General features: G+C 42.7%; 2 protein-coding genes across 4 annotated transcripts; both read left to right on the top strand.

Annotated features, from left to right (window-relative positions):
- Window positions 1-729: 729 nt before the first annotated feature.
- On the top strand, window positions 730-26,300 carry LOC120909523 (zinc finger protein 3-like). 3 transcript variants are annotated; one of them, XM_040321299.1, is made up of 7 exons: window positions 730-1,021; window positions 2,330-2,449; window positions 19,417-19,608; window positions 19,909-20,029; window positions 20,146-20,234; window positions 21,475-21,616; window positions 25,007-26,300. In XM_040321299.1, exons 2-7 carry the CDS (start codon window positions 2,354-2,356, stop codon window positions 25,915-25,917), a joined length of 1,551 nt encoding a protein of 516 aa, XP_040177233.1. In that variant the 5' UTR covers window positions 730-1,021; window positions 2,330-2,353; the 3' UTR covers window positions 25,918-26,300. The 3 variants fall into 3 exon arrangements, with proteins under 3 accessions (XP_040177233.1, XP_040177232.1, XP_040177231.1); XM_040321298.1 differs by lacking the exons at window positions 730-1,021; window positions 2,330-2,449 and adding exons at window positions 17,705-17,818; window positions 19,160-19,279 and having other exon boundaries at window positions 25,010-26,300; XM_040321297.1 differs by lacking the exons at window positions 730-1,021; window positions 2,330-2,449 and adding exons at window positions 17,706-17,818; window positions 19,160-19,279.
- LOC120909529 (zinc finger protein 501-like) lies at window positions 3,815-6,603 on the top strand. Its single transcript, XM_040321305.1, has 2 exons — window positions 3,815-4,003; window positions 5,242-6,603. Exons 1-2 carry the CDS (start codon window positions 3,955-3,957, stop codon window positions 6,228-6,230), a joined length of 1,038 nt encoding a protein of 345 aa, XP_040177239.1. The 5' UTR covers window positions 3,815-3,954; the 3' UTR covers window positions 6,231-6,603.
- Window positions 26,301-26,574: the final 274 nt, after the last annotated feature.

The following is a 26,574-nucleotide window of genomic DNA, read 5'->3' as shown; positions in this document are numbered from 1 at the left end:
ATGGGCGGTGCTACATATAATAAAAGGTTTGATTGTATATATCCTAGAGGTAATATTAGAAGAGAAATCAAGAACTTTCCTTGAGTTTAAGCTGTTTAAACGACAGACTTGAAATCTCCCACCAATTTATCCAGCACATTTTCTCTTGATGTATTATATGTGTTGTTTCACTGTTAGATATAATCATTTTATATATTAGGATTCACAGATTGGTCAGTTTACTTAGACACTTTATTTGTTTTGGGGCGAGACTTGCAGTTTTGGTCTTGCCTCTCTCTCACTTTCCCCTTCCATTTCACAGCGCAGTTACCACTCTTTACATTAAAAAAATGGGTTCACACGCCAAAGATTTCCAGGTTTCAGACACCAAACACGACTAAACGCGGTAACCTGCGTTTAGCAGCATTTTGTTTATAGGCATTTTTCGTCATTTAAAAAAAAACTAAAACATTTTTTTAAACGCAAACGCGGCATGTAAACGTGGCAAAATGGACGTTTTAAATGTGGGTTACTATCTGTCAAGTTTAATAATTTAGGAGCAGTTATAAAAACGTCCTGTGTACATGAAGCCTCACAGACACATAAACCTACAATGCAAGGGAGGGGAAAAAACTGATGAAAAAGAAAAACACAGCAGGTAAGCAATTAACATAGTACATTTTTCTGTGCTTTTATCTGCAATTGTTTAGGATGGTTACGGGATCTAGTGGTTCTGTTTTTTTTTTTTAAATGTCAGTGTTTTCTTATAATAATCACATACTGGAAATAGATGAGACCCCCCTTTAATGACATTACTGTCGGGGTGGAGATCTTTACCAATTATATCGAGTGGAACAAAAGGACAATTCATGGTGGAATTTAGAGAAAGGAAGAGCCTGATTGTAGGGGAGGAAGTGATATAGAGACAGGAAGTGAGGTAAATAATGAACAGGAAGTGATGTATTGGTCCGAACAGGAAGTTCCTGGTGAGAGAAGTGTGCTGTGAAGGAGTAAAGAGAAGACGTTGGAGCTGGAAGCAGAGGTAATAAGATATTACTTTATAACGTAACCCCCATTATGTCTGCCTTTCTACTCCTATATACACTCACAGGACACTTTATTAGGTACACCTTTTCAGTTGCTTGGTAACACAAATTGCCAATCACATGGCAGCAACTCTGTGGTGAAGACGACTTGCTGAAGTTCACAGAGCATCAGAATGAGCATTTATGTGACTTTGAACATGGCATGGTTGTTGGTGCCAGATGGCCTGGTTCGAATATTTCAAAAACTGCTGATCTACTGGGAATTCCACACACAACCATCTCTCGGGTTTACAGGGAATGTTCAGAAAAAGAGAAAATATCCAGTGAGCGGAAGTTGTGTGGAAGAGAATGCCTTGTTGGTGTCAGAGGAGAATGGGCAGACTGGTTCCAGATGATGGGCAACAGTTACTCAAATAACCACTCGCTACATCCAAGGTATGCAGAATACCATCTCTGAACACACAACATAAAGCAGATGAGCTACAGGAGCAGAAGACCACACTGGGTGCCACTATTGTCGGCTAAGAACAGGAAACTGAGGCTACAATTTGCACAGGCTCACCAAAATTGGACAATAGAAGATTGGAAAAATGTTACCTGGTCTGATGAGCCTCAACTTCACATTCAGATGGTAGGATCAGAATTTGGCGTAAACAACATGAAAGCATGGATTCATCCTGCCTTGTAAGAATTGTTCAGGCTGGTGGTGGTGATGTAATGGTGTGGGGATATAGTACCAATTGAACATCGTTTAAATGCCACGGCTTACCTGAGTATTGTTGCTGATCATGTCCATCCCTTTATGAGTACAGTGTACCTATCTTCTCCAGCAGGATAATGCACCATATCACAAAGCTCCAATCATCTCACCACTGGACACTGTACTTCAATGTCCTCCACACTCACCAGATCTCAATCCAATAGAGCACCTTTGGGATGTGGTGGAACTGGAGATTGGCATCATGGATGTGCAGCCGACAAACCTGCAGCAACTGCGTGATGCTATTATGTCAATATGGACACAAATCTCTGAGCAATGTTTCCAACACCTTGTTGAATTATTGCCACAAAGACCTAAGGCAGTTCCCAAGGCAAAAGGGGGCCAAACCCTGTACTAGCAAGGTGTACCTAATAAAGTGGCTGGTGAGTGTATATAATCAACACATGGTTTTCATGTTGAATATATTTTGTATTTACTGACACAACACAAACACGGTTGTATATCTCCCTCACCTTTGGATGGAGGGTTTACAATGAATCTTTACTTGTCCAATGACCAACAAGGCCACTATATTTGTCTACAGGGATCGGAGTCTTGTGTGGATCACATGATCACATCAATGAGGATGGAGGAGGAACCGAGTCACATGACTGAGAGGATATTAGACCTAACCCTGGAGATCATCTACCTTGTGACCGGAGAGGTGAGGTTTCTGGGAGGTCACATGACATCACTCTTATCTCTATTACTAAAACACAGACCTGACTGGAGAGGTGAGGAGGATTCTGGGAGATCACATGACCTCACTCCTTGTATTCTGCTCTTCCCTTGTAACAGAAATATGCTGCAGTGAAGATAACGTGTATTGAAGGTCTTGTACATGGGATGTATCCAGAGATGTCAGAACGATGGGGTCGAAGCCAGAACTCCATTGCTGTACCTCCACCTCACTCCTCAATTCTTGAGAGAAACAACATGCAGAAGATTCAAGAAATCACCAACAAGATCACTGATCTGCTGACAGGAGAGGTGAGCGGTGCCGGGAATTCTGGGACATTATCCAGGAACAGAAAAGGGATGTGTCTGGATGATGACTGTATCATTGTGTGTGTCAGGTTCCTATAAGGTGTCAGGATGTCACAGGGAATATCTCCAAGGAGAACAAATACTTAGAAGTGCAGAAAGATCTCTACAAGGACGTCATGATGGAGAATCAGCCGCCCCTTTCATCACCAGGTAAGAGGAGACTTTATTGTAAAGGAGAGAGCAGTACGGAGGTTCCACCTAGATCCCCCATCATCTGATAAACACACAGAAACAATGTATTCAGTCAGTGTGTGTGTTTCCTACAGATGGATCCAGTAATGGGAACCCACCAGAGAGATGTTCCCGTCCTCTGTATTCCTGGGATTCCACACAGGAAGATCACACCATCCCCCACCATCATCAGGTAGGTGGGACTGAGCATGTAGATCCAACAATGTTTTCTAAGCTGAGAGAACATTCTATGTATTGTCTTGTTTTATTATTTACTTTTACATCTGAATTCCAGACTTTGTTGCGCCTTCACATCTCTATTTATAGCTCCTTTATCGTCATCCCCCATTTTTATTGCTTGCTTATTTTTTTTTTATATCAATATATGTCCCTTTTCCCTGTGAGTCTCAGCTCCAGTCACATGAGATCCTGGGTCCCCTTCCTCCTTGTGTTCCCCAAATGGGGGTCACATTCTGAATGACATTTAAATGGCGCCACCCTTTGGGCTGATTATGCAAATTTCCCATCTCGTAACTTGCTTTTGAGCATGCACGTTTTTTCCGTTAAAGCCTACACACGACCGGTTTTCACGACAAGAAAAATGATGACGTGAAAAACAACAATAAAAAATTGAGCAGGTTCTAAATTTTTAATGGCCATTTTTCTCGTCGAGAAAAATGCTCTGGAGCCTACACACGACCGTTTTTAACGACCAATTAAAAAAAATTGAATTTTTCTCGTCATGAAAAAGGGTCGTGTGTATGCAGCATAAAGGCACAGTCCATTGCTGAACTGTGGGGGATCACCATCTGCTGGGGGGAGCGGAGGAAGGCAAGTAAAAGTGTTTATCTTCTTCCCTAGGATGAAGAACAGATTAATATAAAAGTTGAGGTTAAAGAGGAAGAAGAGACGTATGTGGGGGGTGATCAGCCGTCCACGGAGGAGGTTGGGATGATTATGAAGAGTGAACAGGATGGAAATTCTCCACGTATCGACACAAGTAAGTATAGGCACTGTGGAAGAAATGGGTCACAGTCTCATTTTACTTCTGAGTATAATGATTGTAGTTTAACAAAAAAGGTTAGATAATTCTCAGATCTTCACATCATCTGATCTCACATACTCACAGTATAGCACGGCCCTGATCCTACATACAACAAGGGATACATTATTAGTCTTAATCCCCTCTGTTTATTTACAAAGATCTCCAGACTGGGGCAGCGATCCTTCAATTGTTTGTCCACACAATAAAGATTTGAAACTGTGTATAAGGACCAACAAAAACATTTTATCTTTTTACTGCCACCCCTCTTTTTTTTTTTTAGTTCTGCCTCACTCTCCTCAGGGTGGAAATGCCATACATCTTTTCCCCACCTCAGTCCCTTCCTCTTTACGGGTAGGAGGTCTGGGTACCTCTCCCTTTTCAGTGCCTGGGGATTCTCAATACTGGGTAGGGAATTACCGACTTGGACCATTTTGGGCAGGCGTGGCTCCCTTTTCTAGTAGCAGTAAGGGGCCATTCCTGTTGGGAATGAGCCAGGTGCCATATCTGGGTGGGGTAATTCTGTACTCCATATAAAGAGTAAATCTCTGTTTCTTGATTTTACGTCATGTTACCAACAAATGAGGAGAATATACTGTACACCATATGAAAGGTCCATCTCCATTCCTCCATATAAGGTCATGATTCCACAAAATGATGTGGCATTTCTGTTATTTCCTATAGTTGTACTTTATGCACAGAGCAATGTTACCCAGTGTTCATAATTGTTTTTTGGTGTTTTGTATCTGTTGCTGGTTCTTCATATTTTGATGTTACACTTTTATACCCAATTCCATGTCAGAGCTCTGTGATTCTGTTGACTGATGGACCAACATACTTGATTAGTTTATTACTGACATTTTTAGAAAATGGTTCACATTGGAGCCCATATATTATCTGCAAATACGTTATTTAAAATCTAGGCAAATACAAGCAATGGAATATTTTTTCAACTCACGCGTTTTGGCTATGAAGCCGTAGTTGTAGCCGGCTATTGAACATTAAAGAATTTGCAGATGATATACGGACTCTGGTATAAACACTTTTCTGATTGATTTTGGAGGTTGAACAGGAGCTCAGCTGTGAGATCGTCATTTCCACTTATTCTCTCGTAAGAAGGTAAAGCTAAAACTCCAGTCATTTGTGATCTACTGAAATGTTTTACTTCTTTTTTTTTTACATTTTCTTTCCATCAGATGGATGTGATGTGAGGAATTCCTCGGAGAGACATCTATTATCTGCTGATTGTAAGTCAGAAGATAGTGTCATCACACAGGATCCTCCAGGAGGAAATCCAAATACACAAAATATACATCACAGACCTTCTTGTCCGGAGACATCAATGGATCCCTCTGATCAGGGGGAATCTTCTCATCAATCACATACTATGATTGTAAATATCCATGTAAGATCTCACACTGCAGATAGATCAACAGTTCCTTCTAATCCTGAGGAATCTTCCTCACCCCATGAAGGAAATCACCGAGGTGACCATCTATTCTCATGTTCAGAGTGCGGGAAATCTTTCACTCAAGAAGGAGCTCTTGTTGACCACCAGATAAGTCATACGGGTGAGCGTTCTTATTTATGTGTAGAGTGTGGAATGTCTTTCACTCTGAAAGGAAACCTTGTGAAACACCAGAGAATTCACACGAATGAGCGTCCTTATTCATGTTCAGAGTGTCGGAAATCATTCGCTCAAAAAGAAGCTCTTGTTAGACACCAGAGAATTCACACAGGTGAGCGTCCTTATTCATGTTCAGAGTGCGGGAAATCTTTCACTCGTCAGGAAATCCTTGTTAAACACCAGAGAATTCACACAGGTGAGCGCCCTTATTCATGTTCAGAGTGCGGGAAATCTTTCAACAAGAAAGATTATCTTGTTAGACATCAGAGGAGTCACAAAAGTGACCACCCCTATTCATGTTCAGAGTGCGGGAAATCTTTCACTCTTCAGGGAACCCTTGTTAGACACCAGAGAATTCACACAGGTGAGCGCCCTTACTCATGTTTAGAGTGCGGGAAATCTTTCAATCAGTCAGGAGGTCTTGTTAGACACAAGATAAGTCACACGGGTAAGCATCCTTATTTATGTGTAGAGTGTGGAAAATCTTTCACTCTGAAAGGAAACCTTGTGAGACACCAGAGAGGTCACACGGGTAAGCATCTTTATTCAAGTTCATAGTGTGGAAAATCTTACAACAAGAAAGATTATCTTGTTAAACACCAGAGAAGTCACACAAGTGACTGTCCCTATTCATGTACAGAGTGCGCGAAACCTTACATTTGTAAAGAAAACCTTATTGGACGCCAGATAATTCACACTGGTGAGCGTCCCTTTTCATGTTCAGAGTGCGGGAAATCTTTCACTCGGAAAGGACAACTTGTGAAACACCAGAGAAGTCACACTATGCTTTAAGTGCGGGAGTGAGTCCTCCTCATTTCTCCAGCCTATCAGTGTCCTTATGGCTGGGTACAAGGTCCCTCTTCTTAATGTCAGATGTGAATGCAAACTTTTTAATGGATTTTTTTATGTATTAAAGTGTTTTTGTGCGCTTTCCTGTTTTCTTTTAAGTCATATGGCTAAGCATCCTTATTAATGTTTAGAGCACAGAAAATCTTTAAATCTGAGAAACCATGTTAAACACCAGAGAAGTCACACAACTGAACATCGCTATTTATGTTTAGAGTGTGGGAAATCTTTCTCAAATGTCGCGTACACACGATCGGACATTCTGACAACAAAACCGTGGATTTTTTTCTGACGGATGTTCGCTCAAACTTGTCTTGCATGTACACACAAATGTTGTCGGAAAATGTGAATGCCAAGAACGCGGTGACGTACAACAGTCGAGAAAAATGAAGTTCAATGATTCCGAGCATGCGTAGAATTTTTGTGCGTCGGAATTGGCTACACATGATCTGAATTTCCGACAAGAACTTTTGTTGTCGGAAAAATTGAGAACCAGCTCTCAAACATTTTGTTCCGATGGAGAATAGACACGGTCGGATTTTCCGACAACAAGCTTGCATCGAACATTTGTTGTCAGAAATTCCGACCGTGTGTACGCTGCATAAGAAAGAGAACCTAGATGATGATCACCAGAGAAATCACATAGGTAGCCATCCCTAATCATGTTCAGAGGACAGGAATTCTTTCATTTAAAAAAGGAGGCATAGACCACCAGAGATTTCATCCAGGTCAGCATTCTTACTCATGTGACAAAGGAAGGTGAGTTGTGCTGAAAAATACAAAACATAGAATGTTAATGTGCATAAGGGTGAAAAAAAGAGTTCCTATGAAATCCAAAAGCACAAGAGGCTATAAAAACAAAGTCAAATGGCTGTGGAACGAACGAAAGAAACTCCTCATAAAGTGTTAAGAAAAGTGAACTTGAAAGGGGAAGCCTCCACTTCAAGAGAAGCAACGTCACACAGGTTAAGATGTACTCTTACCACAAAACAGGGACCCTCTAATTACAGGTCACATAAGCCTGAGTACAGCCATTACAAGATCGAAGGAGAACAGCGGTGATGGTTCCTTCTGATTTAGATTCTGGTCATCCGAAAAAACTAGCAGTGAACCAAATGAAAACAAAAAGGAGCTCCAATAGTGTAAAACCTTCTTACAGAAGTTTTTATTGGGCTAAAAAATTGCACTTGCACATTCCCATAGAAGTACAGGCAAGATAAAAACAGCAACAATCTGCAGCAGATACAGGAACGCGATGACAGTTACTTTATGTGTTCTTCTGCCCGACCGTTTTCATCACAAATGGACTTCTTCTGGGGCATAGGAAACGTTTCCTGTCATTGCTATTTAAACAAGTAGATCCAGCCAAGCCTCGCTTTCACTAAAGTAACCATGTGGCTCAAAACACAAATCCAAACCTCGATCTGGGTTCAACACTAAACTTAAGCCTCACTTGCAATAGCAGGAGCCAAGGAGGGCATAATGTATCGCTATGCACACCGGACACAACGTCTGTGTGGCTCAAGTGTCCCCATACCTAGAATAAACTACAACTAAAGGAATAGAATGAGGTGTGAGCTCAAACTTACTGAAGCTAAACACAGCTGTCAAATTATTAACACTAACAACAGGACTAAACACATGGTTTAAAATAAACCTAAAGACAAAATATACATGACTAAATCTAAACAACAAATCTAGGCTTTATTAATAAAGCAGTTGACATCCCAATCTACGTTGAGGCCATGAGGAGTATAAATTTTGAGAATATATATCCACCTGGTCTTCATTCTGGATAATTTGCTTACTTTAAGATTACCCCTCCAGTGGGGAACAAAATGCTCTATACCCACAAACAGGGTCCCACACGGGCCCCTATTGTGTACAAGATCATAGTGCCGTGAGACACTGTGATTCTTGTATTCTTTTTTAATGTTGGCCATAATCTCATTAAGCCTAATACTAAACTCCCAGGTAGTCTGGCCCACATATTGAAGCCCACAAGGGCACTAAAAAAGCTATACCACATGGGTGGTGCTCCATGTAAAAAAAGGTTTGATTGTATTATATATATCCTAGAGGTAATATTAGAAGATAAATTAAGAACTTTTCTTGATTTTAAGCTGTTTAAATGACAGACCTGACATCTCCCACACTTATGGTATCCAATTAAAGGGTCACTAAAGGAATTTTTTTTTTTAGCTAAATAGCTTCCTTTACCTTGCTGCAGTCCTGGTTTCATGTCCTCATTGTTCGTTTTTGCTTTGATGTTGCTGTAAATCCTCTCTGTTCTGGACACTTCCTGGTTGCCTGTTTCCTGATAACCACAGTACTGGGAGATTTCTCACGGTGGTCACTAATCAAGGAGGTGTGTGTAAAACGAAACTGGATTGGTGCTGAGGAGTTTTAGACAAAGTATCACTGCTCTCTATTGGCTGACTGCCCTCTAGTGGCTCTCTGTACATCAGAGAACCAGCAAACAACAGCAAAAACGAAACTACACTGCAGGCACATTATATGATTGTTTTTTTATCTATTTGTAATCATTTTTAAAAGGAATCAGTTAACTATTATGTCTCTATGCCCTGTAAACAGTCATTTCAGCTAAAAAAATGTTTTCCTTTAGTGACCCTTTAAGTTATGGAAGGTCTGGAGGGGGGGATCAAGGACACTTTGCACTATTCCATTCTTCACAGAGGACACACCCCTCTATATAACATGTGGTTTAGACCGAAGTAGAGGTGTAAGCACACTGCCGTTAAGCAAAATGTGCCAGTGTTTCTGTATTATACGCTAGATAACATAGTGTTGTGAGGAATAAGATGTCAGAAAAGACATGCCAAAGTTGGCTCTATTGATTTTGCCCCATCGTGACACCTCTGTTCTGTAAAAAGTAATTTCCCCTGAACCAAAAATAGTTATGCGTTGCCGCAAATTTGAAAATATCTATTACAAAATCTTTCTGAATAGGTAGCCAACCAGACTCAGAATTGAGATAGTGTGATACTGCTGAGATGCCCATGTCATGAGGAATAATGGTGTACAGGGACGTGACATCTGCTGTTACCATCCACCAACCCTCATGACAAAGACACTCTCTGATTCATGTTCACACATGAATCGGAAAACTCATTCTGAAAGGAAACCTTGCGAAACACCAGAGAATTCACAAGGGTAAGCATTTGTATTCATATCTAGAGTGCGGGAAATCTTCCACTTGTTAAGGAGACCGTGTTAGGGACCTTAGAATTCACAAGGATAAGTGTTTTTATACATGATCAGAGTGTGGAAAATCTTTCACAAAGAAATGAAACCTAGTTGAACACCTAAGACTTCACACTTGTAAGCATTCTGTTTTCATGTGCTGAGTGAGGGAAATGTTTCAATTAGGAGGAGGGAGGGAGAGCTGTCGGAAGAAAGTAGTGTGGATGGTGGAAGGAGAGCTATTGGAGAATGTAGTGTGGATGGTGGAGAGCTGTCGGAGAATGTAATGTGGATAGTGGAGGAGAGTTTTCGGAGGATGTAGTGTGGATGGTGTGAGGAGAGCTGTTGGAGAATGTAGTGTGGATGGTGGAGGAGAGCTGTCGGAGAATGTAGTGTGGATGGTGGGAGGAGAGCTATTGGAAAATGTTATATGGATGGTGGGGGAGAGCTGTAAGAGAATGTAGTGTGGGTGGTGGGGGGAGAGCTGCCAGGAAATGTAGTGTGGATGGTGGGGGGAGAGATGTCGGAGAATGTAGTATGGATGGTGGGGGAGAGCTGTCGGAGAATGTAGTGTGGATGGTGGAGGAGAGCTGTCGGAGAATGTAGTGTGGATGGTGGGAGAAGAGCTGTCAGAGAATGTAGTGTGGATGGTGGAGGAGAGCTGTCGGAGAATGTAGTGTGGACGGTAGAGGAGAGCTGTCGGAGAATGTAGTGTGGATGGTGGGAGGAGAGCTGTCAAAGAATGTAGTGTGGATGATGGGAGGAGAGCTGGAACAAAAAGACGATCCATGTTGGGTAATGGAGACTGGAAGAAAATGCTCATATAGACAAAGGAAGTGATATACAGACAGGAAGTGAGGCAATATATGAACAGGAAGTGATGTATGGGCAAAAAAAAGGAAGTTGCAGGTGAAAGGTGAGTTGGGAGGAAGTAGAGAGGAGACATTGCAGGAACTGGCAGCAGAGGAGGTAATAAGTTATTATTTTATATTTACACCCAGCAACCCCTGTCATGTCCGTCTTCCTCAATAGTCACGTGATGTCTTTTATCTCCAACAGATGATGATACACACATATGACTGTATACATATATACTGTATTTTGTTTTTATTTTTGCCATATTTACAATTTTGGTTATTGTAGTTTTTCAAGCACTTTGTCCCAAAGTACCCACCCCCATTTTGTGGGCATGTGGCCTCATATGGTTCAGGAAGGTAGGGGGCACTCGCTTGTCTCCCCTTTCCTGGCCTGCCAGGCTGCATGCTTGGATAAGGGTCTGGTATGGATTTTGGGGTGCCCCACGTCTTTTTTTTTTTCTGGCAATTTTCTTTTTATTATTCAGATGTCAGCGGGGAAGCCCATTAACAGCTCATGACTCATCAGTTGTTAATGATGCAGCAGCCACTTTCCTGGTCCCGCTCCCTAACAACCAGCTTTTACTGTGCCCTGATTGGCTGCAGCGTACAGTGCATTGCAGGGCGTTCGGCACGGCGAACACCCTGCAAATTCGGGTCGCTAGGGTGGCTGTGTCAGTTTATGCTGCATCAAGGAAACCAGGACAGACCTGCAAAATGCGGGACTGTCCTGGGCAATGTGGGACACGTGTCATCCTAAGGTAAGGTGACCAGATTTTTAAAATGAAATCCGGGGACATATTTTTTCTTTACTAGTAATGGCAACAATCAGCGACTCTCTGCCCGTCGCCGCCCGCCTCACAGCCTCTCAAGTCTTACTCTTTGGGCCCCCGGCTACTACTGATGGGGAGCGGAGGAAGATCACTCCGCCAGGGAAGGCAAGGAGATAGGCAGGTGGATGGCCAGCATGAGCCAAGGCAGTAGAACATGCGAGCGAAGCTGAATAGGCATGCGCCCGAAACTGAAGAAATATTCCCTCCACTCCGACCAGCACATGATCGTCAGAAAGGGGCACAGATAATGGGAAAAATACAACCCCCCTATGCTAGTAGACACGGCGGAGCGGGGGGGGTGTAATTCAAATTTTTTTTATTTTAATTCTGCACTGATTGTCTTTGAAATTGCCCCTGCCCCCTATTAAATCCAATCTGGGGACAAAAACAGGGACAGACTTGGTCCGGGACAGTGTCCTCAATCAGGGGACTGTCCCCTGAAACTGGGGATGTCTGGTCACCCTATCTTAAGGTGAATGTCCCCGTTCATGTTTAGAGTGTGGGAAATCTTTCTCTAAGAAAGAGAACATAGATGATGTTCACCAGAGAAATCACATGGGTGAGCAGAGTGCATGTTCAGAGTGCAGCATGGTCTGATGGTTGTACACACCATCAAACCAAAATCCCCGCGGACAGAATACGCGGTGGCGACGTGCGCGAACCCGGAAGTTCAATGCTTCCACGCATGCATCGAATCACTTCGACGCCATGCGCAAGTTCTCGGGCCAGCGGACATGTCCGATGAGTCGTACTGACTGTCGGACATGTCCGACGGACAGGCTTCCAGCGGACATGTTTCTTAGCATGCTAAGAAACATTTGTCCGCTGGAAACCTGTCCGGTCGGCCGGAAAATTGTCCGGTTGGCCCTACACACGACCGAACATGTCCGCGGAAACTGGTCCGCGGACCAGTTTCAGCAGACATGTTCGGTCGTGTGTACGAGCCCTCAGACTACTTACAAGTTATCCGTCTTCGCAGACAACATTCTCTTGTTCCTGACAGAACCACACACTACATAACCAACTTACTTTAGGACTTTGCCAGGTTTAAACACCTTGACTAACTTACAAATCAATTTTGCAAAATCGGAAGCCCTAAACATCTCCCAACAGAAAGAGACCCTTTCTCTGTGCCAAACTAACTTTCCAATTAGGTGGAACTGAGTTTAGAACACTTATCTCGGGATCCAACTACCATCTCAATTATCTGACCTATACACCAAAAAGTATCTCCTGATCCTTCAACACATTCAGAATGACCTAAAGTCATGGTTGCCGGGCATCTTCTCATGGTTTGGGAGGGCGTCAATAATCAAAATGAACATCCTCCCGAGAATACTTTACGTTTTGCAAACGGTTCCCATAAAATTGCCCTAGGCCTTTTATGCCTCATACCGCAGAGCCTGTACAGACTTTCAGTGGGGTAAAGACTGCCCTAGACTTAGCTTCGAAAGACTAATTCTACCCAAATTGAAAGGTGGCATAGGTTTTCCAGATATTGCCAAATACCACTGGGGATGTCAATTGACAAGAATAGTCGATTTGTATGGGTATGACTGTTCCAAAGCTTGGACGAACATTAAAAATTAGTTCTCCTCAATACCAGTTCGACATTTACCCTGGATTTCCCCAATAAATGTTCCTCCAGCTTGCAAACAACACTGCTTAATCTACAACACATTACAAATCTTTCAGAGAATGTGCCGTAAATTTCACATCTCCTCCTCACCAGGTACACTGACCCCCATCCGAAACAACCCGGACTTCCCATCTGGCCTATCAGATTCGTTCCTCTCAGACATCTGGCCCCATACCGATATATGTCCAAAACATTTCTTCTCCAGAGATACCGTACCTTTCTGACCCTTCCCATAAAGGTCCTTCCCGCTCTGGACCTACTTCCAAATCTGACACTTCCTCAACCAGCCTCAAAAACGTTCTGAATATTCTAGACAGCTCACGCCTTTTGAAATAAACTGTACCACAAAAGAACCACAAAGACATTTGATCTCAGACATATACTCCCTTCTATTCTCTAAATCTAGCATAGCAAGTCGTAGGTGGAAAAAGGGAACTCTCGATAAACCTTTCAGAAGAAGAATGGGAAAACATCTATTCCTATATTTACAAGGGATCAATTAACGTATGAGCGCAGGAAAATGGCTTTAAAGTCTTCTCTAGGTGGTACAAGACTCCCCTTAGACTACACAAAATCTCCCCCACTATACCCCCCAGATGATCTGACGAAGAAGGACCACTCTTCCACATATGGTGGTCGGTCAATCCAAAATTTCTGGAAAGAGGTCCACTGCCTCACTTCTCAAATTACCACCTACCAAATACAATTTACCCAAGGCAAATGCTTCTACACCACTCCTCCATCCCAAAATATTTTTTTCTAACATGCCATCTAGCATACTAGCGCGAGCTACAGTATGCCTTTATTTTATTTTTTTGCGCCATACTCACTGTTTAATCCCGTAGTTAAGTTTCAGTCTAGTAGGCGTTCCTATGCAGAGGGGAACATGATTGACGGCCGGCTATGGTGCGCCACGCTTCACGGAAATAGCCGAAATAGGACTTGTCTCTTCACGGCGCCTGTGCAGTCAGCTCCTAGTCTGTGCGCAGGCGCCGTAAAGCGCCGTGAAGAGCCGAGTCCTACTCGGGAAGCGTGACGCGCCATAGCTGCCCGACAATCATTGTCCCCTCTGCATAGGAACGCCCATTCCCTGCGGGGAGTCTAAAACTTAACTCCGGGATTAAACAGTGAGTACGGCGCAAAAATAAATAAATAAAGGCATACTGTAGCTCACGCTACTATGCTGGATTTCATGGTAGAAACTTGCATTTTAGGGTGAACCACCGCTTTAAACGCTGTGCATTCCAACTATCTGGAAGTCCTCCAAGCCCCCAACCATTGCGGGCTGGATCAGACGCATAATTAAAGTAGCAGAAATTGAGAAATCGGTACACCAAGCCAAAGACACGCCCACTAAATTCAGGAAAATCTGGTCTTGCTGGCATCACTTCCAAACAACTGACGAAAATTCCCAGCTACTTTCTTAGGGACATACGTAGGCTCACAAAGGGCAAGTCGGAGGAGGAGAAAAAGTCTGTGCAACCCCCGTCATCCTTTTCTCCCCTATTTCTTTACACACTCAATACACAACAAGCATGACTAATACCTATTTTCAGAGACGGAAATACAGCTCACCACCCTATCCCTATGCCTCTTATCACCCCTGTCCATTATGTCCAGTATCGTTCTCCTCTCCCGCAAAGAGGGTCTGTACCCGGCGTCCTCCCCCCTTCCATTCAACGGGCCTAAAAGGTTCTCCGCAAAAACACAACTGACCATTCTGAATACTGAATGAGCCTACCAGACTCCTCCTTACCTATGGATTGCTAGTGGTCCGGTGACCGTAATCCTAATGGAAATGAACTCATCTAGAGACATTAGGCAACTAACCAAAGACACTACCACGCAACCAAACACTGATACTGAACAACAAACCCCAGTTTAGCATCTGAACTAGTGAGTCTAAGCACACGAATTAACACTGCCAAAGTTCCTCAAGGCTCCTACCATCGACATACACCGATATAGAAAAAAACACCTGGAGAGGCAAGATGGCTCACAGCTACCTTAACAGGCAAGCATGCTAGACCGCAGTGTTATGTTAAGGAAACTACAGCCTACTATATAAATGGGATAACCGTGCTGACTACTTAACCGCCTGGTTAATTGTAGGGCAAGTCGCCTCTGCTGTTCATCTTTTGTTTTTTGTTTGTTTATGCTCTCTTCTTGTTACACCTTACTAATGCTATATCTTATATCCTGTACCAAAGCACTGTATTACGCTTTATACATTTTATTGCTATATAGCTATTGTGTATTCTATCTTATGTATACAATAAAGACTGATTTGGAAAAAAATACATTATCCATAGCTCCCAACTGTCCCTGATTTGAAGCAATGTCCCTCTGTCCCTCTTTCCCCCTCATTTTGGTATGATCCATATAGCTGTATATAAAATGCACTTTTTATCTTTCTGGTACAATATTTTTTATTAAAGTATTTTAGACAAATCGACAAATTCCCACGCAGGGGATGCAAAAACAAAGGTATACATAAAGCACATAGTAGAAAACATACTATTAAAGGAACTAATCACAAGTTACCACCGTCACCCCAGCCAGGGCCGGGGGGCAGTGCGATATGCCTGAGCCAAAAGGCCCAGGGGCCAAAGCAGATAAAAGGGAGAGGGAACGGAGTTATCCGCAAAACGGGGGAGAAAGAAAAAAAAACAAAACAAAAGAAAAAATAAAGATAAAAAAATAAAACAGCAACAAAAAAAAAAAAAACACCCCTTGCACAATAGAGGAAAAAGGAAAGGAAGAAAAAGGTAGAACAGCGAGCAAAAGCTCGGAAACACAGAGAGAAAGAAAGAAGCCTCAGGCTGGAAAAAAGGACAAGTTAAATTTAGAGCCCCAGACTAGACAGGTGTAAACTAGGGGATGTATAGGACCACCACGGGGCCCATACCTTGAGAAATTTAGCATGAGAGTCATGGAGGCACTTTTTATCTTTCAACAAGTATTTCACAGTGCTAAACCTTTCTTCCAAATTCTAAATTGCTGCATTTGTACATTTGAAAAGCCAATATAAAGGAATAGTAGTGGTAAAAAAAAGGCCCTTGTGGATTTAATTAACCTTTTTGTTGGGGTTAATTCTCCTTTAAGGGGGTGTGGCAGGGGGGTATGTCCCATGCCTACATACGTTTGCTGGTAGGTGTCCCTCATTCCCATCTCAAAATGTTGGGAGGTATGCATTATCTTTTATATTCTACTAAATGGTTAGCATTAAATTAATTTTTTCCTAAAAAATTGCATTTTATAAACCTCTGCACAAATACTGTGTGACAAAAAAAGTTGCAACACCAACTATTTTATTGTCTAGGGCCTCTGCTTAAAAAATACATAGGCCCAGATTCACGTACAGCGGCGTATCTTTGAGCGGGCGTAACGTATCCTATTTACATTACGCCTCCGCAACTTAGACGGGCAAGTGCAGTATTCTCAAAGCACTTGCTCCGTAAGTTGCGACGGCGTAGCGTAAATAGGCCGGCGTAAGCCCGCCTAATTTAAATTGTGAAGAGGTTGGCGTGTGTTATGTAAAATAACCATGACCCGACGTGATTGATGTTTTTAACGAACGGCGCATGCGCCGTCCGTGGAATATCCCAGTGTGCATTGCTACAAAGTACGCTGCAAGGACGTATTGGTTTTGACGTGAATGTAAATTACGTCCAGCCCCATTCACGGACGACTTACGCAAACAACGTAAAGTTTTCAAATTTTGTTGCCGGAACGACGGCCATACTTAACATTGGTATGCCGCATGTACGCCTCATATAGCAGGGGTAACTTTACGCCGGGAAAAGCCTAACGTAAACAGCGTATCTGTACTGCGTCGGCCGGGAGTACGTTCGTGAATTCGCGTATCTAGCTGATTTACATATTTCTAGGCATAAATCAGCGTACACGCCCCTAGCGGCCAGCGTAAATATGCAGTTAAGATCCGACGACGTAAGAGACTTACGCCGGTCAGATCTAATACAAATCTATGCGTAACTGATTCTAAGAATCAGGCGCATAGATACGACGGCTCAGACTCAGAGATATGACGGCGTATCTGGAGATACGCCGTTGTATCTCCTTTGAGAATCTGGGCCATAATGTTTTGGGGGTTCCAAGTAATTTTGTAGCAAAAAAATAAATAAATGCACATTTTTTAACAGGCCCGACGTTAAATTGGTTAAGTTACACCAAATAATTGGTGTGGTATAATAGAGTCTGAGCCTACTTGTGTATACACCACACATGTATACAGTATTCCTTCTACTCACAAGAATACTCCTTAATTACAGAAGAACAAATGAGAGTCTTAAAGACAAATCAACATACAATGCAAGGGAGGGGAAAACATTTATGAAAAGGAAAAACACAGCAGGTAAGCAATTAACATAGTACATTTATCTGCAATTGTTTAGGATGGTTACAGGATCTGGTGATTCTGTTTTTAAAAAATTGCAGTGTTCTCTTATAATAATCACATACTGGAAATAGATGAGACTCCCCCTTTACTGACATTACTGTCAGGTTGGAGATCTTTACCAATTATATCGAGTGGTACAAAACGACAGTTCATGGTGGAATGTAGAGACAGGAAGAGCCTGATTGTAGGGGAGGAAGTGATGTCGGGTGCAGACAGGAAGTGATAGAGAGGCAGGAAGTGAGGTAAATAATGAACAGGAAGTGATCTAGGGGTCCAAACAGGAAGTTCCTGGTGAGAGAAGTGTGTTGTGAGGGAATAAAGAGAAGACGTTGGAGCTGGAAGCAGAGGAGGTAATAAGATATTACTTTATAAAGTAACCCCCATTATGTCTGCCTTTCAACTCCTTTATACACTCACAGGCCACTTTATTAGGTACACCTGTTCAGTTGCTTGGTAACACAAATTGCTAATCAGCCAATCACATGGCAGCAACTCCGTGCATTTAGGTATCTACACGTGGTGAAGACGACTTGCTGAAGTTCACTGAGCATCATAATAGGCATTTAAGTGACTTTGAACATGGCATGGTTGTTGGTGCCAGACAGGCTCGTTTGAATATTTCAAAATCTGCTGATCTACTGGGATTTCCAACACACAACCATCTCTCGGGTTTACAGAGAATGTTCCGAAAAATAGAAAATATCCAGTGAGCGGTGAGTTGTGTGGAAGAAAATGCCTTGTTGTTGTCAGAGGAGAATGGGCAGACTGGTTCGAGATGATAGGCAACATTTACTCAAATAACCACTCGTTACATCAACGGTATGCAGAATAATATCTCTGAACGACATGAAGCAGATGAGCTACAGGAGCAGAAGACCACACTCCTGTCAGCTAAGAACAGGAAACTGAGGCTATAATTCGCACAGGCTCACCAAAATTGGACAATAGAAGATTGGAAAAATGTTACCTGGTCTGATGAGCCTCAATTTCAGCTGTGACATTTAGATGGTAGGGTCAGAATATGGCATAAACAACATGAAAGCATGGATCCATCCTGCCTTGTATCAATGGTTCAGGCTGGTGGTGGTGATGTAATGGTGTGGGGATAAAGTACCAACTGAGCATCATTTAAATGCCACGGCTTACCTGAGTATTGTTGCTGACCATGTCCATCCCTTTATGAGTACAGTGTACCCATCTTCTCCAGCAGGATAATGCACTGTGTCACAAAGCTCCAATCATCTCAGCACTGGACAATGAGGTCACTGTCCTCCAATGACCTCCACACTCACCAGATCTCAATCCAATAGAGCACCTTTGGGATGTGGTGGAACTGGAGATTGGCATCATGGATGTGCAGCCGACAAATCTGCAGCAACTGTGTGATGCTATCATGTCACTATGGACAAAAATCTCTGAGCAATGTTTCCAACACCTTGTTGAATTAGTGCCACAAAGACCTAAGGCAGTTCCCATGGCAAAAGGGGGCCAAACCCCTGTACTAGTAATGTGTACCTAATAAAGTAGCTGGTGAGTGTATATAATCAACACATGGTTTTCATGTTGAATATATTTGGTATTTATTGACACAACACAAACACGGTTGTATACCTCCCTCACCTTTGGATGGAGGGTTTATAATGAATCTTTACTTGTCCAATGACCAACAAGGCCACTATATTTGTCTACAGAGATCAGAGTCTTGTATGGATCACATGATCACATCAATGAGGATGGAGGAGGAACCGAGTCACATGACTGAGAGGATATTAGACCTCACCCTGGAGATCATCTACCTGGTGACCGGAGAGGTGAGGAGGATTCTGGGAGGTCACATGATATCACTCTTATCTCTATTAATAAGACACAGACCTGACCAGAGAGGTGAGGAGGATTCTGGGAGATCACATGACCTCACTCCTTGTATTCTGCTCTTCCCCTTTAATAGAAATATGCTGCAGTGAAGATAACGTGTATTGAAGGTCTTATACATGGGATGTATCCAGCGATGTCTGAACGATGGGGTCGAAGCCAGAACTCCATTGCTGTACCTCCACCTCACTCCTCAATTCTTGAGAGAAACAACATGCAGAAGATTCAAGAAATCACCAACAAGATCACTGATTTGCTGACAGGAGAGGTGAGCGGTGCCGAGAATTCTGGGACATTATCCAGTAACATGACTATTGTATAACAGATGTACTCTTTTCTGCATACCCCACATCTGCCGAGCGGCCGCTCCGGAACTCCCAGGACAGTCCCCCGCTGAGTCCCTCCCCTTATAGCTATAACCAATCACACACCCTTTTACATTTATGTTTACTTCATACCCTGTTAACTCAGTCATGTCAGCCCTGAGCCTATTACATTCCTTCTTTTGCTCCGGCCTTTTCTGACAAGGGATGTGTCTGGATGGTGACTGTATCATTGTGTGTGTCAGGTTCCTATAAGGTGTCAGGATGTCACAGAGAATTTCTCCAAGGAGAACAAATACTTGGAAGTGCATAAGGATCTCTACAAGGACATCATGATGGAGAATCAGCCGTCCCTCACATCACCGGGTAAGAGGAGACTTTATTGTAAAGGAGAGAGCAGTACGGAGGGTCCACCTAGATCCCCCATCATCTGATAAACACATAGAAACTATGTATTCAGTCAGTGTGTGTGTTTCCTACAGATGGATCCAGTACTGGGAACCCACCAGAGAGATGTCCCTGTCCTCTGTATTCCACACAGGAAGTTCAAACCGTTCACCACCATCATCAGGTAGGTGGAACTGAGCATGTAGACCTCAAAAATGTATTCTAAGCTATGAGAGGACATTGTATGTTTTCTCTTGTTTTAATATTTACTTTTATCTGAATTGCAGACTTTGTTTCCCCTCCACATCTGTATTTATAGCTCCTTTATCAGCATCCCCCATTTTTATATCAATATACAGTATTTGTCGGCGTATAAGGCGACTGAGCGTATAAGACGACCCCCTAATTTTCCAGCCAAAGGGTTGGTTTTGGGATATACTCGCCATATAAGACAGCCCCCTTCCGACACACCTCACTGTACTCATTGCATACCTCACTGTGCCCATTACATACCTCACTGTGCCCATTGTCTACCTCACTGTGCCGATCTCCAGATCTCCAGACCTTATCCCTGTATGCAGAGTCAGACTTTGGGCGTCCATTGTTCCAAAGCTGCGCCGCCTCCTCATCCTGTTCCATGATAGGCGCAACACTCAGTTTCCCAGTAGAGCCTGTGTTTAGTGTTCCGCCTATCACGGAGGTCCTCTCGTCCGAGGCCGAGGATGAGAGGACCTCCATGATAGGTGGAACACTGAGCACAGGCTCTGCTGGGAAACTGAGTGTTCCGCCTATCACGGAACAGGACGAGGAGGGGGCATGGCTTTTGAACAATGGACGCCCGCAGTCTGACTGACTCTGCATACAGGTACCGGCGTATAAGATGACTCCCCGACTTTTGGGGGATATTTTTAAGTACAAAAGGTCCTTTTTTTACGCCGGAAAATACAGTATGTCCCTTTTCCCTGTGAGTCTCAGCTCCAGTCACATGAGATCCTGGGTCCTCTTCCTCCTTGTGTTCCCCCAATGGGAGTCACATTCTGAATGATATGGTGCTGGTCTTTGCTCCTGTGATTCCAAGCCAGTGTGATGATGCGCCCCCAGGGGTTGGATACACAAGAAATAGGCATGTGATCTGTTTTGAAATAGGCAGCACAGTAGAACTGATTTCCTTTGCTGCAGGTCAGTAACACTTACTGATGTCCCTCCCCCAATCTGTGATTGGACAGTTAAAGCCCAACTTCAGGAAACCTAAAAATGATCCCTTGCAGGAGGATTGCACCCTCACTGCAATGGTCAAGGGGACAGAGTAAAAAATATTTACTAACCCAATACCCAGCCCATAACTCTGCACTGGATGTGATGACGATCACCATCTGATGGGGGAGCGGTGGAAGGCAAGTAAATGTGTTTCTCTTCTTCCCTAGGTTGAAGAACAGATTAATATAAAAGTTGAGGTTAAAGAGGAAGAAGTTGAGACGTATGTGGTGGGTGATCAGCCAATCACGGAGGAGGTTGGAATGATTATGAAAAGTGAACAGGATGTAAATTCTCCACATATCGACACAAGTAAGTATAGGCACTGTGGAAGAATTGGGTCACAGTCTCATTTTACTTCTGAGTATAAGGATTGTAGTTTAACAAAAAATGTTAGATAATTCTCAGATCTTCACATCATCTGATCTCACATAATCACAGTATAGCACAGCCCTAGTCCTACATACAACAAAGGGATACAATTGTTTGTCCATACAATAAAGATTTAAACTGTGTATAAGGACCCAACAAAAACGCCTCTTTTTTTTTTACTACCTCACTCTCCTCAGGGTGGAACTGCTATCCATCTTTGCCCCACCTCAGTCCCTTGCTCTTTACGGGTAGGAGAAGGTCTGGATACCACTCCCTTTTCAGTGACTGGGGATTCTCAGTACTGGGTAGGGAATAATCCTCATGGTGGACCATCTTGGGCAGGCGTGGCTCCCTTTCTAGTAGCAGTAAGGGACCATTTCTGCTGGGAATGGGTCAGGTGCCATATCTGGGTGGGGCAATGTCACAGTAGTCCTGGTTCAGGGGAAACTGTGAGTGATTTGCAATATAATTAGCACCCACATCCATTCCCCTCATATTTTTTTGATACTACAAGAAATCCTCAGACAACGCTGGCCTTAAGCACATGAGTGGCTGGGGAGGTGGTAAAGGCGGTCTTACCTCTGAGTATATGCCTTGCATCTAGGTGGTTGGATACTAGGCAAAATCAAGGTCAGTGCTTTACTTAGTGCCTATACAGTGAGGAAAATAAGTATTTGAACACCCTGCTATTTTGCAAGTTCTCCCACTTGGAAATCATGGAGGGGTCTGAAATTGTCATCGTAGGTGCATGTCCACTGTGAGAGACATAATCAAAAAAAAAAATTCCAGAAATCACAATTTATGATTTTTTAACTATTTATTTGTATGATACAGCTGCAAATAAGTATTTGAACACCTGTCTATCAGCTAGAATTCTGACCCTCAAAGACCTGTTAGTCTGCCTTTAAAATGTCCACCTCCACTCCATTTATTATCCTAAATTAGATGCACCTGTTTGAGGTCATTAGCTGCATAAAGACACCTGTCCACCCCATACAATCAGTAAGAATCCAACTACTAACATGGCCAAGACCAAAGAGCTGTCCAAAGACACTAGAGACAAAATTGTACACCTCCACAAGGCTGGAAAGGGCTACGGGGAAATTGCCAAGCAGCTTGGTAAAAAAAGGTCCACTGTTGGAGCAATCATTAGAAAATGGAAGAAGCTAAACATGACTGTCAATCTCCCTCGGACTGGGGCTCCATGCAAAATCTCACCTCGTGGGGTCTCAATGATCCTAAGAAAGGTGAGAAATCAGCCCAGGACTACACGGGAGGAGCTGGTCAATGACCTGAAAAGAGCTGGGACCACCGTTTCCAAGGTTACTGTTGGTAATACACTAAGACGTCATGGTTTGAAATCATGCATGGCACGGAAGGTTCCCCTGCTTAAACTAGGACATGTCAAGGCCCGTCTTAAGTTTGCCAATGACCATTTGGATGATCCAGAGGAGTCATGGGAGAAAGTCATGTGGTCAGATGAGACCAAAATAGAACTTTTTGGTCATAATTCCACTAACCATGTTTGGAGGAAGAAGAATGATGAGTACCATCCCAAGAACACCATCCCTACTGTGAAGCATGGGGGTGGTAGCATCATGCTTTGGGGGTGTTTTTCTGCACATGGGACAGGGCGACTACACTGTATTAAGGAGAGGATGACCAGGGCCATGTATTGCGAGATTTTGGGCAACAACCTCCTTCCCTCAGTTATAGCTTTGAAGATGGGTCGAGGCTGGGTCTTCCAACATGACAATGACCCGAAGCACACAGCCAGGATAACCAAGGAGTGGCTCTGTAAGAAGCATATCAAGGTTCTGGCGTGGCCTAGCCAGTCTCCAGACCTAAACCCAATAGAGAATCTTTGGAGGGAGCTCAAACTCCGTGTTTCTCAGCGACAGCCCAGAAACCTGACTGATCTAGAGAAGATCTGTGTGGAGGAGTGGGCCAAAATCCCTCCTCCAGTGTGTGCAAACCTGGTGAAAAACTACAAGAAACGTTTGACCTCTGTAATTGCAAACAAAGGCTACTGTACCAAATATTAACATTGATTTTCTCAGGTGTTCACATACTTATTTGCAGCTGTATCATACAAATAAATAGTTAAAAAAATCATACATTGTGATTTCTGGATTATTTTTTTTTGATTATGTCTCTCACAGTGGACATGCACCTACGATAACAATTTCAGACCCCTCCATGATTTCCAAGTGGAAGAACTTGCAAAATAGCAGGGTGTTCAAATACTTATTTTCATCACTGTACCTCTGTTACACACTAACCTGCTAAGCTTTGGGGGCGATTTATAAAAACAGGAACATTTTGTACCTAACAAGTTCGATGAAAATACTGTACTCCCTATAAAGAGTTCATCTCTATTTCTTTATTTAACATCATGTTCCCAATAAATAAGTAGATACTGTACACGATATAAAAGGTCCATCTCCATTACTTAATGTAAAGTCATGTTCCCAACAAATGATGAGGAGATACTGTACACCATATGAAAGGTCCATCTCCATTCCTCAATATAACGACATGTTCCTAACAAATGAGGAGGAGATAATGAGATTGCAGGCTTAGCTGGCTTAAATCAGGTTTGTTCTCCACCCAGAGACTGGCCACATCAATCACCTTGCAGGTAGACAGACATGGAGAAGACCATATGAAAGGGCCATCTCCATTCCTCAATATAATGTCATGTTCCCAACAAATGAGGAGGAGATACTGTACATCACATGAAAGGTCCATCTCCATTCCTCCATATAAGGTCACGATTCCACAAAATTATGTGGCATTTCTGTTATTTCCTATAGTTGTACTTTATGCACAGAGCAATGTTACCCAGTGTTCATAATTGTTTTTTGGTGTTTTGTATCTGTTGCTAGGTCTTCATATTTTGATGTTACACTTTTATACCCAATTTCATGTCAGAGCTCTGTGATTCTGTTGACTGATGGACCAACATACTTGACTCATTTATTACTGAAATTTTTAGAAAATTGTTCACGTTGGAGTCCATATATTATCCGCAAATACGTTATTTAAATTCTAGGCAAATACAAGTAATCCAATATTTTTTCAAATCACTAACGCGTTTTGGCTATGAAGCCGTAGTTGTCGCCGGCTATTGAACATTAAAGAATTTGCAGATGATATACGGACTCCGGTATAAACACTTTTCTGATTGATTTTGGAGGTTGAACAGGAGCTCAGCTGTGCTATCGGCATTTCCACTTATTCTCTCGTACGACGGTAAAGCTAAAACTCCAGTCATTTGCGATCTACTAAAATGTTTTACTTTTTTTTTTTTTTTACATTTCTTGCCAGCAGATGGATGTGATGTGAGGAATTCCTCGGAGAGACATCTTCTATTATCTGCTGATTGTAAGTCAGAAGATAATGTCATCACACAGGATCCTCCGGGAGGAAATCCAAATACACAAAATATACATCACAGACCTTCCTGTCCGGAGACATCAATGGATCCCTCTGATCAGGGGGAACCTTCTCATCAATCACATACTATGATTGTAAATATCCATGTAAGATCTCACACTGCAGATAGATCAACAGATCCTTCTAATCTCAAGGAATCTTCCTCACCCCATGAAGGAGATCACCATGGTGACAATCTATTCTCTTGTTCAGTGTGCGGGAAATCTTTCACTCAAGAAGGAGCTCTTGTTGACCACCAGATAAGTCACACCGGTGAGCATCCTTATTTATGTGTAGAGTGTGGAATATCTTTCACTCTGAAAGGAAACCTTGTGAAACACCAGAGAATTCACACGAATGAGCGTCCTTATTCATGTTCAGAGTGTCGGAAATCATTTGCTCAAAAAGAAGCTCTTGTTAGACACCAGAGAATTCACACAGGTGAGTGCCCTTATTCATGTTCAGAGTGCGGGAAATCTTTCAACAAGAAAGATTATCTTGTTAGACATCAGAGAAGTCACAAAAGTGACCACCACTATTCATGTTCAGAGTGCGGGAAATCTTTCACTCTTCAGGGAACCCTTGTTAGACACCAGAGAATTCATACAGGTGAGCGCCCTTATTCATGTTTAGAGTGCGGGAAATCTTTCAATCAGTCAGGAGATCTTGTTAGACACAAGATATGTCACACAGGTAAGCATCCTTATTTATGTGTAGGGTGTGGAAAATCTTTCACTCTGAAAGGAAACCTTGTGAGACACCAGAGAAGTCACACGGGTAAGCATCCTTATTCAAGTTCATAGTGTGGAAAATCTTACAACAAGAAAGATCATCTTGTTTAACACCAGAGAAGTCACACTGTCCCTATTCATGTTCAGAGTGCCGGAAATCTTACATTTGTAATGAAAACCTTATTGGACAGCAGATAATTCACACTGGTGAGCGTCCCTTTTCATGTTCAGAGTGCGGGAAATCTTTCACTCGGAAAGGACAACTTGTGAAACACCAGAGAAGTCACACTATGCTTTAAGTGCAGGAGTGAGTCCTCCTCATTTCTCCAGCCTGTCAGTATACTTCCCCCTGTGGCCATACGGCTGGGTACAAGGTCTCTCTTCTTAATGCCAGATGTGAATGCAAACTTTTTTAATGGATTTGTTTATATGTATTAAAGTGTTTATATGCAATGGATTGTGCTCTTCCCTGTGTTTTTCTCTTTAAGTCATATGGCTAAGCATCCCTATTAAAGGGGTTGTAAAGGTTCGCATTTTATTTTCTAAATTGGTTCCTTTAAGCTAGTGCATTGTTGGGTCACTTACCTTTTCCTTCGAATTCCCTTCTAAATGTTTTTTTTCCTTGTTTGAATTTCTCACTTCCTGTTTCTCCTCAGTAAGCTTTCCACCATCATCCGAGCGATGGAAAGTCATTTAGAACAGCTTACTGAAAACCTTACTGAGGAGGAA

The sequence above is a fragment of the Rana temporaria genome, chromosome 8 (assembly GCF_905171775.1).
Source record: "Rana temporaria chromosome 8, aRanTem1.1, whole genome shotgun sequence".
Lineage (NCBI taxonomy): Eukaryota > Metazoa > Chordata > Amphibia > Anura > Ranidae > Rana > Rana temporaria.
This window is presented reverse-complemented; position numbering and strand designations above follow the sequence as displayed.